This window comes from Notamacropus eugenii, chromosome 7 (assembly GCF_028372415.1).
Source record: "Notamacropus eugenii isolate mMacEug1 chromosome 7, mMacEug1.pri_v2, whole genome shotgun sequence".
NCBI classification, from domain to species: Eukaryota; Metazoa; Chordata; class Mammalia; order Diprotodontia; family Macropodidae; genus Notamacropus; species Notamacropus eugenii.
Window position 1 is genome coordinate 109912985 of NC_092878.1, and position 16816 is coordinate 109929800.

Sequence of the window (16816 nt, forward strand, 5' to 3'; positions counted from 1 at the left end):
GTCATGTTGTAGAGAGTTTGCTATTTCTCTCAATGGAGGTGGCACCAATTAAAAACTTGTATCCTAATTTTTTTTTTAAAGTACAGCTATGTCCAGATTAATGTGAATAATGAATCCTATGAAGTGGCTGCATGTATTCCTGTTCACACTATTTGCTTTTACAATTATGTCAAATATGATAATTGGTTCCAGCACAGTGGAAATATTCAGTGTGAATTCAAATAATGGGACCACTTCACAGTATTCATTTTTCTCAGTATTCAGGACCTAGCTATGTAATTGACTTCAGCAGCATCATTATAATCTAAACAAAAATACATTAAATACCAACAAAAGCAGCAAATATTCCTAAATAAAAATATTCAGCTTCCTGAATCCACTCCCCCTAACCTCCCTACAAGCCCTTAATTCAATTGGCAACTAGAATAAAACTACCACCTGCACTCCTAAGATCTTCTGTTTCCTAGCTGTCACTTTGTGTTTCCTACTCTGGGTCTTCAATAAGGAGTCACCAGGCACAGCTAACATTACTGAATGTGTACTTCTAGATATGCATCATGTTTTGGAGTAAAATAAGCTGCTACCCTGAGAGGATACAATCCCCCCCACCCCCCATATATACTTGCCCAAGAAGACAGTTTTAATTCCTTAGTTGCAAGGGTGCTGGGATTTATTTGTCTTTCTGTGCCTCATTCTTTTACCCTGGTGACTTATATTAGGAATCCCCATACCTCTTTGGATCCTTTTCTGTTTTGTTATTTGCTGAACCTTGAAGTGTTGGGAAGTGGGGAAAGCCAGTATCAATGGTAATTAGGTGGCACAGTAGATAGAATGCTGGACTAGGAGTCAGAAAGACCTGAGACTTTGTCAGGGTCATGCAGCTATTAAGTGTAAGAAAGGATTTGAACTCAAATCTCTGGGACTCCAAGTCCCGTATTCTATCCACTGTACTGCCTACTTCCCTGGGTAAGAATAAAGATATTCCATTTTAGTCCATCAGTCAATAAATGTTTATGAAATTTTTACTATGTGCCAGGCACTGTTCTAAGTGTCGAGGATACAAATATGAAAAGGACAGCCCCTGCTCTCAAGGAGCTTACAATTAAGCTCCTTGATTAGGGGAAGACAGCACATGAAAGAAAGTTGATTAAGAGTGGAGGAGGTACCCCACATAGGGGTATGATGGAGAAGTCCAAAAGAGTGCGACTGGATGGGAAATCTTTCTTGAGAGAACTCTTGATTGTAACAGTAAGCACCCTGAACTTACACAGGAGGGCCTGTTCTCACAGGTTGTTCCATCTTTTCTAAAAGGAAAGCAACTTTGGAGAAGTCAACAATCACTTTAATCAAGCACATGTATCATTCATCTAGTTCAGAGGGAAAAGTCAGTACCATTAACTTCAGAGAAAATACAGAGAAATCAGAGATCAACAGACAGTGCTTCCAGCTGCCTGACATAAGCAATCTATACATCACAGATCTTCAGATCCAACTGTCTGACCATATATACATACTTACATAGTTACCAGAGAGAGAAGCACCAACATCTAGGCTTTCAAAACCAGAGGGCTCCTTAGCAACTGCCCAGAGTCTCTTCTAGTCAAACACACACTTCCAATCAGTAAGCCCCAAAGTAAAACCTCTCCTCAGAGTATTTATACACCTTTCAAAGCCAGAGAGCATCACAACTCTTGAGAGCCAATGCCTCATTAACAAAAGACATGGATCTTTCTACAAATCTTCCCAGGCCCATTAATGGGTGGAGAAGACCTTCTTTAATCACATTTGTCAATCAGAGGCACTTGATTATACTAAAACAAAAACATGCATTATCAATACACTGATTAAGGTGATATGTTGTCTAAAGACAAAATTCTGAAATGTACTTTGAGCTACACTGTGTGAGAGAGTGCTGTATGAATATAATATTTGACATTGTCAAGATTATTATCTTTATGACCACTTAGATTCTTTCTAAAATCATCATTGTACATACCAATTACTAATTTTTCTCAAGGGGATGCTTCAGGAGGAAAAGATAAGATGCCTCTGGTGCCAGTTGTAGGGATGGGTACCAGAAGAGCCCTGAAGAATGATTCCCTCTACCAAAGCAAATCATACTCCCCTGCATTTGTCTTAGGAGAGTTTCCAAGGGCACCAAAAAGTTCATAACCCACCCACAGTCACACAGTCAGTATATATGGAGGGAACACTTAAATTTAAGTCTTTGGAGCTTTGTGACTGGTTCTCTAATAACCATGCAATCGGCTCTCAGTTTTATACTGTTTATAAATGATGGAGGTTGGACTAAATGGTGAGGAAAGCACATTGATTAGGATACAGAAAGAACTGGAAGGGGGAAATGCTTTTGAAAGTGTAAAAGAAAGATGAATCAGTTAAGTCATAATATTTGCCAAGTCCCTGTGGTGTATAGAGAATTGTCTTCAGCAATGAACTGGGTGAAAGTAGTAAAGATAAAAGTAACAGTGTGGAAGTGGGGTGCAACATTTTGGGGAAAAATTTTTTAGCTATGATAGTGACATTCAAGAAGATTGGCCCAAATATTAGTTATTGGCTCAGCCCTTGACATCCTACCTCCTCAAATTTCATATAATCATACTGCTTTTACAATTCTTAATGACCTTGAAGATCTCTTCTCCCTATGTGACTCTATGATCCAGTAATTCCGTAAGTAAATAATCCCTGAGGAAGCATGTATTTTAAAGGACTAGACTTGAAAGAGAATCTGTAGTACTATTTTTCTATAAAGACCCATTTATGAATCTCTTGCATTCTTAATTATGCTAATAAGGTTCAAGTTCAAAAACAAACAATAGAAAAGATAATTTATTAATATAAAGTGAGAAGACCATAGTAAGACATTTTATTATCAGAGTTTATTGTTGTACATAGCAGATATCATGCCATTATCAGAATAATATCCAGGTTTTTTATTAAAAAAAAACTTAGAGAAAAAAATGTTTCCAGTGATTTTCATTCAATGTGAATGACAAGAATATTACAGCTATAAACATTGAAATAACTACTTCATTTCTTCCTGAGGAAGTTTCATATTTTAAGCAATGTAAAAGGGAATTCTGTACAAAGCTAATTTGCAAATCGCTTCATCTCAACCTTTTCTCATGTGTGTTTATTTCAGAATGATATGTCCAGCTGCTATATGTAATGTTAAAGTATACCTATCCTTCAGGGACTCTGTACTTTTGTCCAAGCTATACTGAGCAGTCAGTAAACCTTTCTTATTTTTTGTTTTGTTTTTAAATAGCGTATTTTGTGTTCATTTAAATAGATTCATTCTGATTTGTTGTTGTTGGCTATGAACATCCCTATTATGTTCATGAGAATGTCACAAAGTATCATGAAAGGGCAGTCAGTTGAGTAAATTCATCCTACCTATGCATCATTAGAAGACTGTAAGCTGTTTTGTTTTGCTATTTAATCTCTCCATATTGCCCAGGATCGCGGTGCAAGGGCTTCTCACAGAATCAGTCCTGCTTTAATTTGCATGGGAGTTTCCATTTCAGATCTGAGCAAATTTACCTTTCCTTAGGATACATGGTTGTCACCTGCGCCAAGAGCCTCACCACATTGGAGCAGGACTTACTGTGGACTCCCATTTGGTGCTATCTGTACTGTAGTTCTGAAATCTGTCCTCAAGACATCAACCAGTTTCTGCCTCCCTCAGTAGTTAAGATTACCAGTGTATACTACCATGCTTGGTGGCATGCACACATGTGACACGTTTTAAAGTTGTGAGCCTAGAGAAGAGAGTTTGAATATAAATCAATACCTTTTGTTTATTCTATTGGAAATCTAGATGTTAAACTGAGATCAGAATTCAATAAATAGCCTAAAAGCATATTCCTATGCATGTGTGCATGTATGTGCATGTATATTATGTATTCTTTTTTTTTTTTTTTTTAGTCAAGCTCATCTACAAGCTAGTTTCAACCTCAGCACTGGTATTTTCTCACATTCCAGGAAAAACAAGACAGTACCTGACTGGAATATATGAGATCACAGTCACTTCAAAGAAAATAACACTTAGAATTTCAGTCAAAATCGTAGCCCCTTTGATATTTTGAACAAAATGAGTGACAAATATTTTTCTGTTAAGGTTTTTGATAGTGGCAATTGTATATTTTTTTTACTTTCTGTCCAATTCTTTGTATTAGTACATTCAGTATGACAGAATGGGCAAGAATTATAGTATGTGAATGTTTGATGCTGTCCAAAGTATATTATCTTATTAACATCTTTGAGGCAGAAGATATTTTCTATTAGGGCAACATAAATACAAGGAAACCACAATCTACTTACTAATTAGAGAATAACTATGTGGATTTATAAGCACATATTATATTGATGATGAAATTTTCAGGTACTTTCTCTGACCTTCCTCATAAAGCATTTGATTCATTTATGTTACAAGCCAATAAGAAGGACAAATCATGAATGAATTTTTAATCAAGATTCTTCTTATTTAATAAGCAACATTTCTTCAGTCACTTTTTTAGGATATTTTCATTGGTGCATGGAACTCCCAGAATGGAAACTCTCCAAAGCAAACCAGATAAGCAATATCTTCACAGTTTTGTCCTACAGAGTTCCCTAGGGACACTGAGATTGTGTGTGTGTGTGTGTGTGTGTGTGTGTGTGTGTGTGTATTTAAGTGTAGTCTTACAGCTAATATGAGTCAGAGGGAGGAATTAAGAATCCAGCTCTTACTTACCACAAGACTCATCCACTAATCAACGCTGCCTTTCCTTTTGATCTCTGAAATTTATAAACAGCTGGTATGACGTGATTAAATCAGTTCGTATTGCTTGATATATGCATGTTATTACAGGTCTAAAATTATTTCCTTAAATATTAAGCATCTAATTTGAATGTCACCCACTGTTCTCAATTTGTCTTTGCCATGTATGTATCACTATATGTGATGCAATAAAATGATTAACACTAGTTAATAAAGATGACATTTGTTGATTTCTTATTTTATATTTAATTGGTCATCTGTACAATTAAAAAATATAGTTTAACTCCATTGGGTTAGATTGTCTTCTATGGAAATTTCAAAAGAATAAGCCACAATATTGGCAAACATTTTTTTCCCTTGCCTTATACTGAAAATATGATCACACATTTCACATTGTTCATGTGCATTTACTATCTGAATTTACTTATAAACCATGAAGTCACAAGGTTTCACCTTGAAATCTCCAAAAGTTTTTTTCAGATTTTAATTTTCCTTGAAACAACTAAAAGTTATTTCTTTGTAGGGAAATATCCGTATCTTTGGCTCTAATAGGTTTGGTCAATGGAGAGTATAAACAAATATGAAAATATCAGTTTGGTGTTAGAGATGACATATATTATAGATGTGATATATGAGATGAGAAGCGTTAAGTAAATGAAGACCATCTGAGTAGGATTTGCAGTTCACAGCACTCTGGGGATACGAATATTGCTGTGATACAGTATATAGTTACAGAAGTTTAGCCCTCTTTAGAAGAATCATTCAACTTTGAATAACCACTTACTGGGCTGGTTACAATCAAATATTCATTGATACTATTCTACTGTCTTTTTCAGTGCAAAAATTACAAATGTATAAAACAGGTGAGTTAGGACTGACCAGATTAAACCAAGATTGAATCAAGTATATAGTCCTTCTTTCCTTCCTTCCTTCCTTCCTTCCTTCCTTCCTTCCTTCCTTCCTTCCTTCCTTCCTTCCTACCTTCCTTCCTTCCTCCCTTCCTTCCTTCCTTCCTTCCTTCCTTCCTTCCTTTCTTCCTTTCTTCCTTCCTTTCTTCCTTTCTTCCTTCCTCTCTACCTTTTCCTCTTCCTTCCTTTCTTTCTTTTTCTCTTTCTTTCTTTCTTTCTTTCTTTCTTTCTTTCTTTCTTTCTTTCTTTCTTTCTTTCTTTCTTTCTTTCTCTCCCCCTTCTTCCCTCCTTCCCTTCCTTCCTTCCTTCTTTTTCTTTCTCTCTTTGTTGTAGCATTTAGCTGTACCTTTGTGATGCAGATAAGACAACATGACGAATACTTCCATTCCCAGATACAACACAAATCAACATTCTCAATTCTTTCAAGACATATCACTCGGTTCAAAATTTGGCCAACATTTACTAAAAGGTGGTAGTCAATTTGCCGTTTTCATTCTGTAATGTGAAGTTTCTTTCTCTGTTATTTTGTAAGACACTTTATCAGCAAATAGTAAAAAAAGAGTGAGCAGGCAAACCATGGGCTAAAAATTCTACAAGACGATACTTTTAGTTGATATATAAAAGTGTAAATAGTGAATAAGAAATTGGACCATTCTGCAGCTTTGCTTTGGATGTTTATATTAATTGTTATTGACTTCCACATGAGTGTACAGTAGTCTACAACTATTCCACAGACCCAGACAAGGTGTAAAAGAAAGGCCATAGGCCTCAGGAGTTGGAACAGACATATACATTTTGATAGTCCACATGCCAGCACATGGAAAGAAGAACTTCATTCTTTCTTCTCTTTCGAAGAGGTGTATGTTACAACAGTCCTCTGGCAGCTTCTGGAGGCTTTAGCAAAGGTGAATGATGCATGGGAGAAATATTCTTGGGGTGGGAGGAGGGTTTCTCTTGATGCTATCTCACTTTTTGTAACTCCTGTCTTAGCCAGGCTGGCAGCGGCTGCCCCAATTTGTGTAATAACTTGGATAGTTCCACATTGTGATCACGATAGTAGCTTGACAGAAATGTTCTACACTGGGGAGGAGAGAGAGAGAGACAGAGAGAGAGAGAGAGAGAGAGAGAGAGAGAGAGAGAGAGAGAGAGAGGAAGAGAGAGAAAAAAAAAAATATATATATATATATATATATATATATATATATATATATATATATTAAAGAAAACACATTCAATTCCCACTAAGACCTTCTCTGATGCCCCATTAGGCTAAGGCAGAGTCTGTTTCATTTTCTCCCCCCTTTTTTCCCAGATCTTAGTCCTATGAGTTGGTACATATGAAATGAACATTGATTAATACAAGTATGGTGGTTGCCCTGGCTGCTAAAAGAAGCAGTGAGAACAGCAGCAATTCCAGTTTTATATTAATGTTGATACCCATCATGTGCCAGACACTGTGCTACATGCTTTTTAGAAATATTACATCATTTGATCCTCACAAGAGCCCTGAGAAGTAGGTACTATTATGATCCCCACTTTACAGCTGAGGAAACTGAGGGAAACAAGTTAACTGATGTACTTTGATAAACAGTCTGTCAAGTATTTCTCTTCATTCACCAGATCCATGAATTTCCTCTTCTAAGGAATTTTTTTTACTTGGTAAAGTTGTACTTAAGGACTTTTGTCAATATCTAGCATGTGAAAAATTGATGTAAATAATATGAAATATATTTAATTGAAATGTAAACTATTATTATTAAGTGTAATAGAACTTAATATTTTTATATTTGGTATGGCTGTAATTATTTATTTAGTCTCTTTTTACCTTTTTAAAATGTTAATTCAATTAAATATTTAATAAAGGCCTACTATGTGTTAAACACCATGACAATAGAAGCTCTGTGACTCCAAATGCTAGATCCTAACCGAGCAGAATTTCCATGTGGTCAGCCAGTTTATTCTCCCAAGTAAGCCCAGTTGATGTTCTCAAGTTTCCCTCTTCTACTGTTGCGAGAGAACTGATTTCTCTGAAGATTATGTCAGAGTTAAGACTAAGAAGAGGGTGCTGGAGTTTTTCTAAACTGATAGCACCTTTACATTATATGCCAGCATTCTTCTGTCAGACAGGAATGACAAGAACCATATCCTGCAGCAGATTGCTAGAATTTTCACTTTCCATAAAAATGGAGAAAAGTGTTTTTTTTTTTAAATTAATGATATTTGTATTTTTCATAAACACTGGAGAAATGTAGTTTTGTATGTACAAAATATGTGTTTATATGTTACAATATATACATATGAGGAATAAACATACATGAATGTATATGTCCATATGTATTTCATTGGTTTAAGGGTGTAATGATTTCTTAGTGAGAAAGGCCCCTCTAGCAATGGAGATATATAACTGCTCTTCAACTTAATCATATTGGACAGTTACCTGAGGCACCAAGAGGTTAAGTGACTTGTCCAGGGTTACAAACCTAGGATATGGTCATAAATTAATTAAATCCAGGTCATTCTTTTCAAAAATCACAATGTAGTCAAACTTTTTTAATGGACTATGCTGATTATTTTTACTGCTTCTCATGAAAGTGAACTGGTATAAGCAAGTTCTAAAATGCTAAGCAATCAAATAAATGCAAATCTTAATATCTGTTGGTGCTGAACCAGCCAATTTGCAGGTATACAATGATCATGTCTCCTCATTGGGGTATTAGCTCTTTTTGTGTTTGCAGATACATTGCTATGGGCTGGACAGTGTCACCAAAACATCATATTCCTTCCATTCTCCTTAGTCTCTAAATTACTAGATGGTCAAGTTGGTTATACAGGATATGAATGGACTCTTTCAGCTCATTTCGACCTGACCTGAGCATACTTTCGAGTATTCTAACAGCAATGTCGATGATTTTCTACCAGGCAGCAAAAAGAATGGGGAAAAAAAATCATTTGGTTGTCATTGTGATGCCATTTGTCTTCAAACAATCTACTTCCTCTTTTGATTTGCAGTTAATTACTTTGAGTGTTAAAATTTCAAGTGAAGACAGTTTTCCTTTGGGAAAGGAATTCTGAGTTGATATCTTCTGCTGACCCAACAGAACAAGTTGTCTGATTTCCTTAACTTTTCTTAAAGATGTGTAACAGAAGAATACCAAAGTCAAATAAGGAGAGGTGGCTGACATCCAACCACCAGTCAAGATAAATCATTTTCACTTTGACAAAGGCAGAATGCTATTTTAAGCCTTTATTCTGCTGGGATAGGGGAAGTAGGAAAGAGGTAAAAGACTATGAGGATTCACCCTGATGGTTCAGAATCACCCTACCTCAGAATCCATTGGAGGGTACTTTCTTCCTTTGCTTTTCCCAAGGCATTTGGTTTTACCTTCTTCCAATAACTGACACCAGAAACCTTTGTGAGAATCAAATCTGAAACACATAAGAACTTCATCAGCTTGCGGCACATGGTAAAAGAGTATGTAACTTGTTTCACTGGTTACTAAGTTTGGAAAGAAGTGGAAAGTATGCTCTGATCACAAAAACACTGGTTTTCTTCCATTTAGAACTCTTATTGTGTGCAATCAAATCACTTGACTTAATTGAATCTAAGCTTCCTCATCTGCAAAATGTGGATAAAAAATACTTGCACTCATTTATCTCATGGGACTGCAATGAAGGAAATGTTTTGTAAGCCCTGGATGGAGCCCTGTAACTGGGATTTGTGAAGACCTGGATCTGCCTTCGACACTCATAGTGTGGCCCTGGTCAAGTCATGGAATTTCTTTTAGTCTCCGTGTCCTCGTGCGTGAAAATGGAAATGTAATAGCATCTACCCCAGAGGATTTCTGTGAAGAGCAAATGAAGTGATAGAGGCAAAGTGCTTAACGAATATTAAAGCACTTTGTAAAATTTTGCTATTATTGCTGTTATTGGTTATTTGGCAATTGTTATTGGCTGGTTGGATACAGATCCATCAATTCAAGAGCTAGGAACAAAAGGAAGGAAAAATGTTTCTGGTATATGCATAATGAGGTAAACAATGGGTGGTAAAATGTTTTTAACAGTTACTGTCACTGTCCTCAGTTCAGTGTAATCTGTTTTATTTTTCCCCCCTAAAGTGCTCTCTCTCTCTCTCTCTCTCTCTCTCTCTCTCTCTCTCTCTCTCTCTCTCTCTCTCATTCTCTCTCAAAGCAAATACTTTCTCTGATTTTGAGAAGACCATCAGAAAGCAATAATGTCTAGAGATAAGGCTGTTATATATTAAATAATTCCATTAAAAACAAACATTAATGGAATGCCTAACATATTTAAGACATTCTACTAAGTTCTAAAATAACAGAAAAATTAAGTAGCAAAGTTCATTTTATGAATTGAATCATAAGGGGAAAAATAATGTATCTACATATTACATATATATCTACATTTTTGTCTCTGTGCTACACAAGATATGAGGAGGCATAAAAATGAATTGCACCTTATTCAAATCCTTTTGCCCGTGAGCATCAAAAAATAAGCATAATTTCTTCTTGTTTATGACTTTATTCAATTAAATGAGGCAGATACATTTATATCACGTAGATCTTCTGGTAGATATGTGATGGAGCACAGTTCATTCAGAAAAAAGGTTCTCACATAAAATGAACTAATACCCAAGACACAAGGTTGAATGCTGGTAGTGGCTAATAAAATGCTGGTTTTGGAAGTGTGCTATTGATTTAATAATTGTCTGTATAACTTTGTTTGCTAACTTCCAAATTGAATCCTGACATATGTCAGATATACACATGATAAAAAACTTACAGTTGAGTTCAGTCAGTTGATTCCATAATAAACATCACTGCAGAATTCCCCTTAGAAATACACAGATGGTATAAGAAGCCAGGAAGGAATGATGACTATAGAATATGACAGTTTCCTTGTACTCTGACACATTAGACATATTTGGAGTATTGTGAAAAGTTCCAGCAAACATAGTTTAAAATACAGTGAGCAGCTGGAAAGTTTCCAGAAGACAAAAAGGAAGGTGAAAAGCTTTACTGAATCCCTGAAGAAATTGAGGATGTTTAGCCTAAAGAAAAGATTCTATGGAATGGGATTTCTGTAGTCAAAAATTTGATGAGATGTCATGTGGAAGAAAGATTAGACCAGGGGAGGGGAATCTGCAGCTTTGAGGCCATATGCGTGTGGCCTTCTAGGTCCTAGGGTGTGGTCCTTTGACTGATTCCAAGGTTTACAGAACAAATCCTTTTATTAAGGAGATTTGTTCTGTGAAGTTAGGATTCAGTCAAAGGGCCTCACTTGAGGACTTAGAGGGCCACATGAGGCCTGGAGGCCACAGGTTCCTCATCCCTGGATTTGACAGTTCTCTCTGACTCCAGAGGGTAAAGTAGGATAAATGGGTAGTACTTTTTAAAGGGGTTAATTTCGGCCTGATTCTAGAAAATCTTCCTAACCATTGGAGCTATCCACAAATGAAATAGGCTGCCTTGAGAGGTTTTGGGAACCTATTCCTTGGAAGTCTCAAACTCTCAGTCACTAGCTGGGAATCTTATAGTGTGGATTCCTTTTGTGGATGTGTTAACTAAGATGGTTACTGAAGGCCTTTTTGTTCCAAATTCCATAATCCTTTGATTTCATAGATGTATGCTCTAAGCTATTGTGAACCTTATGTCAAAATTAAAATGAAAAGTAATCAAATATTTTTCCTCACATTAGTCATATGAGTAAAACTTGGGAGATGATTTGAAGCTGAAATAGCATTTTGATAGAAATATTATACCTTGCTCATAGTGTCTTAATGAAATTCTTTTATTTATTTTCCTTGATAAATGTCACAGAAATGAAAGTACCATAGATTCAGGGCCTTAGAAGCTTAGATTGCTTTTGATTGGGGTATTTGAATTTTTTTTATTGAAGGATATAATGATAATTTAGATGGGAAGGTCGTTTCCATTCATTTCATTAAAGGTCCATGTGACCTTCCTGAGTAACATGGAAATCTGAATCACATGAGTCTGTGGTGGGAGGAATTTGCTGAATGGGTGGAAAGAGAAGGTTGGAAGGGGAAGAGGCAGAACTGGAAGAGAGCTGAGAGGAAGTTAGTCATGAGGCTAGTCAGAGTAGCTGGTTGGCATGAGTGAAAGAGCTTGCTTGTGATTTTGTGTAAGGGAGCTGGTTTGTAATTTGTGTAATGGAGCTGTTTTGGGAAGCCTATCAGGGGGAAAGGTTTGGGGATGGTGCTATCCTTTGCATTGTTATTGTGTATAGATTTTTGTTCCTATGATGAATTTGGCTTTCTGGTGTTTGAATAAATGTTTTAGTTCTGTCTTCCATATGGAGAGTGTGTTGTATTTCATGATTCACAACTGCACCAGCATATTCATAGCTGCCATAAGCACTGTGAATACTGTGTTGGCACTACAAAGGAATTATTATCTGAACCCTAAAGTTCTGAGAGATCTATTTACCAGATATGGAACCAAGACATAAGTAGGACAGAAGGGTATATAATTAAATAATACTTTCCCTCTTGTACTACAGAGATGTTTGTCTCATAAGTTATAGTTTATAGCTTAAAGTGGTAATGCCTTATTTTTAAATTTAAAAAAAATATTTTTTTTTTAAAAAGTATACATGGTTTTTTTCCCATTCTTAACACTGCCTCACTTGCTTTTTCATGTTCCCATTTTTTGGTACAGATAAAAGTTTCATCAATTTTTCTGACCTCTCCAGAAGCAGCTTGGTATTTGAGAGGCATTCACTGACTCTGGGTCAATATCAAACACATAATGATAGCAGAAAGCCTTTAATTCATGGTAGCAGAGAACTGTAATGCCTTGAAGCCTGGCAATTCTACCTCAAATGTCAGAAGAAGACTACATTTTCATCAAAGCAATAATAATTCAAAGGCACATTGAGCTCAGTTCTCAAGGTGAGGAAAACTCCCAAACAATGGAGAAAAAAAATTCACAAAGGAAATTATTGTCTGCCCCCCCCTCAAAAAATAGCAAATGAGAAGGCATCAGAAGCTACTGACCAATTTACTAAATTTCTCTTAAAAATCCTTCATCTTTTACTTCTGACAATAAGACAAATAGATACTAAATATATACATATATGTATAGATACTAATATATAATATAATATATATGTCCTTATATATATATAATAGTAAATGTCCTTTATCATCCTGTGTATTCAGCATTATTTTAAGCATAGATTCCTGTACTGACAGCCCATATAAACATTTCCAAAGACAATACACTATTACCAAATCATAATTACGTAGCCAAGAGCAGCTACCTATCAAGGGGGAGGGCAAGAGTCAGATAAGCTGGCAAGTAGCACACTGGGATGAAAAGAGAGCAATCCTCACCAAAGACAGTAATACTAATCTCCTAGACAGTCTACTAGATATGACCCACTCTCCATCTCTAAGATTCATTGGGCAGACCTATGATTGAGAAAGGAATATCTAAAAGGGAACGAAATTGAATTGTATTTATCTGTACCAGCAGGGTAAATATTTCAGACACACCTGCTGAAAGGGGAAGATGTGCTTTCTGTCTGCAGGTTTTTCAGTACTATTCAAACCACTGAATACCAAGAATTTCGAAATATCACATAATGGGCAATTTCAGCTGGGCATCATCCAACTGCGGAGTGACTTCTAGTTTCTTGTATAGAGCAAGTAGCTTTGATCTTTATTTTCTTAAGTTTATGTTGTCTTTTCTTGGCAAAAGAAAATAGGCTGGAGGCAGTTAGAGAGGCGACAAGTGCATAGTGCATAATATATAAATGCATTGGATCATGCTCTAAAAAATAGTTTATAGAATCCCAAACTCTAACTTACTGTTTTGTCATAGGGTGTTTAAAAACACATGGACAAACCAAAACTAAGACCAAACAATAGCTAACTTGAAGCACTAAATAGAGACTTTTCCTTTCACTTCAAAAAAAAAAAAAAAGGAGAAGATTCTTTCTTGGAAAGTCAAAATAAAGACTTAAATTTCCAATTTAAAACTGAAACCACTTAGTTTTTATTTTATTTTTTTTTAATTAATGCAAGTGAATGTTAAATACTTAAAGATTTGTACCCGAGTCAGTACCAGTGCTAAAAACACTGGCACTGAACTACAAACTTACAGAAATAAGAAGTCAAAGATAACAATCAAGTTTAACTTTTTGGAGTCTTGGTCTCTTAATCCACTGAACTACAATGAATCTCTTACACGTGCCTTCATGTATGAATCACACAAAGAGGGAGCTGCATTTTTGCGGTTTTACTCTGACCCATTCCTGGCCACAGAAAAACTTGAAAGTCAAAGAAACTTTTATTTTCCCCCCACTTCCCAATTTTATATAAGAAAAACACTATTATGAAGGTGATAAGATCTATTCATACACAGTATTGAATACAGGAAAAGTTTCATACAAAGAAATAAGAGGAATCTCAATAGTCCACCTTTTTCAATTTATTTTAAAACTTGCTTCATAACTTTTCAGAAAACAACAACTTCCCTTCTGGGTTGTGGAGCTGGACACTTGCTTTTTGGTTCAGTAACAAGAAAGTCAGAAATGAGGCCAAATTCACCTCACTCATCTATTTACAATAATCTTCTTCTGACCTTGCCAGAAGCCACTAAGGAGATATAATGTACTTTAAATGTACTTTAAAACATGTTTTTGGTTTTGATGCTTGAGATTAACAGAATTGCTAAACTCTATCAAAATTAGAAATCTTTGTAAAATGATCAGCATGTTGACACAGTAAAGGAGGAACTGAGCTATACCACTTTTGACATACTAAGCCTCAGAGATTCCCTATCACCTTTAGGATCAGAGAGAAAATCATCTTCTAGCATTTAAAACCCTCCTCGATCTGGCCCCTTCCTACCTGTTCAGCTCTCTTGTGTTTTACTCCTCTCCAGACACTCATCGTGTAGCTCCATTGCCCTACTTGGTATTAAAGGTACCTGAGTCAGAACCAATGCTAAAAACACTGGCAGAGATCTATAAGCTTACAGAAATAAGAGGTCAAAGATAATAACTAAATCAAAAGGAGGGTCACAAATAGAGTTTAACATGTCTACGTGGCACTCTAACGTATGGATTTCTGTTGTCTGCCTGGAATGTTCTTCCTTCTCACCTGTGACGCCTTACTTCCCTGACTCCCCTTGCAGATCTGCTCAAATCCAAACTTCTTTAAGAGGCTTTTCTGTCATCACTTTACCCCACCATAGTCGCTTCCCTCTAAGATTACCTTCCAGTTCTACTATATGTCAGCTCCTTGAGGAAAGGTACTGTGGTTTTTGTTTTTAGCATTTCTTTGTGTTCACAGAACTGAGCACAGTGCCTGGCACATAGTAAACACTTGATAAATACTTGTTGTTGACTGCCAAATGAAACCTGGAGACACAAAGAACTTGGTGTTAAAAGGAAGGATGGCTCTCACAGGTTCTCCTTGGGAAAGCAAGCAATGGATTGACAGAACTGTTTTCATCTAGCACACAAGGAACACAAGAAACCTGATGCTGTGGCGAGGTTGTCCATCTTTCCCCTGTAATACTTTGGGTGAGTAAAAACAAAGAGCACCAGGAAGATAAATGCAGGTCATGCATTGGCATCTCTTGCAAATAGAGTAGGGAGAGTCTACAGAGAAGAGGATACAATCCGTATTATCAGTGACCCTGGGCAAGTCACTTAACCTCCATATGCATCACGGAAAATAGTTTTTACAAGAATTTCAGATTTCCAAGAATTCCAAGATTCCACCTGCCTTTTGTCACCAATTCCTTAGAAATCATTTTGTGTTCTTTTTAGACATTAGTACATGAATGATGGGGAAAAGATGCTGTAATTTTTACATTTCCATAGTGATCTTAAGAAATGCTGTGCTATCTTTAATTTTCTGGTGACAATTTTTTGCTCTTGTTTTCCTAAAATGTATTCAATTCTTACTTGTAACAAATTTCAATGTATCCACTTAGTTGCATATAATTCATTTAAAAATGAAATGGTTGTTGAGTAGGTTTGGAAATATTTCTCACTGTTTGAAGATTTTCAGTAAAATGGAATTCATTGTAGCAGGTTTTGACATATAATAAAAGAACTTGTGAACTCAAAAATATTTATGGATATACATACACATATATATGTATGTATATGTACGTGTATATATACATATATGGAGAGGAGAGAGATCAAGGAAAAAATTTTAAAACATTATATCAAGTAACTTCAACAGGGGTGAAAATGGCAAAATCTAGGGGATATTCCCCTGGTTTGAAATAGGAAAACATTTTAATATGACTGCATCATATATGACTGATTCTGTATAAAAATAAAATTCAAATAGCAAAAAAATAGGGAAATGGAAGGATTTTGAAAATGACATTGGCAAATAAATTTCTGAATTAATAATGAAAGGTAGCATTTATATAGCACTTTAAGATTTATAGAACACTTAATCAATACAATCCTTGTCATCATCATATAATAACCCTGGATGCATTATTATTATTGTGTAATGATATAATTATTATAATTACAACACTTAACAATATTATAAATGTTATTATTATTTCCATTTTCCAAATATGAAAACTGAGACAGACAGAGATTGAAAGACTTTCCCAGTTGGGCACATGGTTGATGATATCTGAGGACGGATTTGAGTGCTGGTTGTCCTGACTCCTGATCCAGTGTTCTAACCACTTACCTATTTAGTTGTATCTGAATGAAGTCAGCAGTTGTTTTTATATAGCATACACTCAATATGTCTTCATTTTCTCTTCACTGAAAGGATTTTTGGGAAAAATCACATCTCACTTCAAATCTGACAATGTCACACTTGCTCTCAAACTCTTGAGTGACACCCCCTTGACTCTAAGATAAATAAAAATCTAATATTTTTCTGGATTTGGTTTTTTTTTTTTTATTATTCCCTTTCACACACAGTACCTTCCCACTAAATTGTTCTGCTACATTTTACATAAAGACAACATTTTGTATGCTATGTCTCACTTTTTGTACTGCTTACCCTAACTCCATCTATTAGAATTGTTAGATCAGTGTAAGGGAAATCTACATAAAACCCTTTTCTGATTCCACAAGGTTTTAGGGTTTTTTC

General features: G+C 35.7%; 1 protein-coding gene across 3 annotated transcripts in view; it reads right to left on the reverse strand.

Moving 5' to 3' along the window:
* Positions 1-2856: 2856 nt before the first annotated feature.
* Positions 2857-16816, reverse strand: part of LOC140514053 (bifunctional heparan sulfate N-deacetylase/N-sulfotransferase 3) — a 217693-nt gene continuing 203733 nt past the window's right edge. For all 3 annotated transcript variants that reach the window (XM_072624030.1, XM_072624027.1, XM_072624028.1), the window contains exons 13-14: positions 9012-9114; positions 2857-6768 (exon numbers count right to left, since the gene is read on the reverse strand). In XM_072624030.1, coding sequence (XP_072480131.1) covers positions 6649-6768; positions 9012-9114 — 223 coding nt within the window. In that variant the 3' untranslated portion in view covers positions 2857-6648. The remainder of the gene's footprint in view (positions 6769-9011; positions 9115-16816) is intronic.